Raw genomic sequence first — 2,366 nt, forward strand, 5'->3', positions numbered from 1 at the left:
CATTTTCTGTAATCTTCATAGTCGACCATTACTTTTTGAAACGTTTCGTGAATACCTCTACATATTCCACTTGCTACTGATTGAGGGAGTAAATATTTTTCAGGTAAAGGTACCTGATTCACATTATTTTTCAAAAAATTAATACCATACAAAGTGTGCAAAGCCGATCTCGCAGCTGCAGCTTTGGCTAACTTTTTGGTTTGACCAGAGCCTTCAAATTTAACATCGTAAACTTCAACACTCATTGTGAACCTCGCCAAAAGAACTGACTTATTTTCTTTTATTACATTAAATTTCAAATCCGAATGAAGTTCGTTTAGTAGCTCAACGGGGTGTTTTCCTCCTACATCGGTATTCATTACGTTGTGTTCGTGTCTTTTCTCAGAATATTTAACCAAATTACCAACATAACCAATTGCAGCTAATGCCTTCTCTGCAGCAATATGTTTCGCCGTTTGTTTAGAACTACCTCGGCCGGAAAATTTTTGATTATCGATTTCAAGAGATACGGTAAATATGCGACAATGATCTGGTCCTTCACTTTCCACTGTATATTGTACATTAATGTTTAATTCGTATAATATCATTAATGCATTTTTTTCATGGCCGCTCTTCAACATCTTTAACGGTCGATCTGATGAAGAAACGCTTTTTCTCTTTAAAGATCCAGTTGAATCAATATTTAAACAATCGTCAACTTTCATTTTGATGTTGACTGTAATTAAAAATTTCGCGATATTCCAAAATCATGCAAGAAATTGATTTATTTTTATATTATAAAAATTCCAAAAATGTCAGTTACATACTCACGTTTCAAAGCAGTTTTTCGTGTTGCCAACCAAAAGTAAAAATAGTAATTTGCTGGTTATTATTGACTTTTTGATTTTTTATGATATATTAATATTTAAAATCTATAAAAGTATATTTATAAATAAAACGCTAAAATATCTATATAGTTTAATTTAAATAGATTGGATTTATTAGGTGAAGATATAGCACATTCACACTGTACTGTACTGTACGATCGACATCAATTTTATAGAAAATTGCAAAAAAAGTTTTTTTAAAAGTAACGTTTGTTTTTTGTTTAAAACAGAGTTTTGACAAAAACGAGCATAGTTTTTTTGGAGGTTTTAAAATTTGATTTGGTTTTTTTAATATTCCGTATTCACGATTATTATAAAACCGAAAAATAATTACTTAAGTAACGACTACCTGCTACTAGCATAATGATTTCTTGAGCAACTAAGACCGAAAACGCCGTATAATACGACAAAATTTGGTATTCGTAAAACTTGTGCTACCCGAAATACGGTAGTCGGACGGCCGAATGACCGAGCGGTGAAGGTAGCGAGCGACCTCGGTTCCCCCAGACCCTACCGTTCTGGGGGAACCGAAATCGATCCGGATGGATCAATTAATATAATTTATTAAGCAAACGGAATACGGCTATATGTATACAGTATATAGAACGCTACTTTCGTTAATTAATAATAATATAAATAAACTGCAGGTTTATTTATACTACAGGTTTATTACTATCATATTAACAGGAGTGTCCAGTAAGAATCTCAAGTTAACAGATAGGTAACTTACTAATTTTTTGGTTACATTAAAAATAATTTGGGCTACATTTTGAGAATTCTGCTCTACTTCTTAAAAAAACCTAAGTCTAGAAGTGTAGAGCTCCACAAATATCTCAATCTGATACTTGTAGCCAATCTTGCAATCACGAAATTCAGCCGTATTTTATGAGATAAGAAAACAAGGGTAGTTGATGGATAAGGAAACACACGAAAATGTGTTAGGCCAGGAACACACATGCGTAAAATTGTGTGGCAGAAAACTAAATCAGAAATCAGCTTTCGGTTCAGTTTCTGTTTTACGCTTTTATGCCAGAACACACATACGTAAAAATTCTGGACGAATAGGAAATGCCACTGCCACAAACAGCGCTACATTTTATTAATTTTTTCTCTCGTATATCTATCCCTTTGTACTGTACCTTCCATTTTTTCTCCGCTTCCTCTGCTATAATATAGAAAATTTAATTAATAGATTCGTATTCTGAATTCAAATAAAGAACGTGTGATCTAAATACTAGGCCTATATATCGATTCTACTAGATCTACCTGTTATTTGAAATTTTGCACCTATAGCCATACTAATGGAAAAGATTAATTCAATAAGTAAATTATATGGACTTCAGATGAATTATAAGAAAACAAAGCTACTTATTTCATGCAAGAAAAATATAGATAATGTAACGTTGCAGATACAAAACAGGACAATTGATACAGTTTCATCAATTAAGTATTTGGGGACTATCATACAGGAAGATGGCAGATGCATTAAAGAAATTAAAT

The 2,366-nt window shown here is 32.3% G+C and overlaps 1 protein-coding gene across 1 annotated transcript; it reads right to left on the minus strand.

The window, feature by feature from the left end:
• Positions 1–32: 32 nt before the first annotated feature.
• Positions 33–704, minus strand: LOC111640916 (interleukin enhancer-binding factor 3-like; the record flags this gene model as incomplete). Its single annotated transcript, XM_023387005.1, has 1 exon — positions 33–704. A coding segment is annotated over exon 1 (672 nt), but the record flags the coding sequence as incomplete, so codon positions are not given.
• Between the last annotated feature and the right edge of the window lie 1,662 nt (positions 705–2,366).

This window comes from Centruroides sculpturatus, unplaced genomic scaffold, assembly GCF_000671375.1.
Source record: "Centruroides sculpturatus isolate CEXI.00-Female unplaced genomic scaffold, Cexi_2.0 scaffold1104, whole genome shotgun sequence".
Lineage (NCBI taxonomy): Eukaryota > Metazoa > Arthropoda > Arachnida > Scorpiones > Buthidae > Centruroides > Centruroides sculpturatus.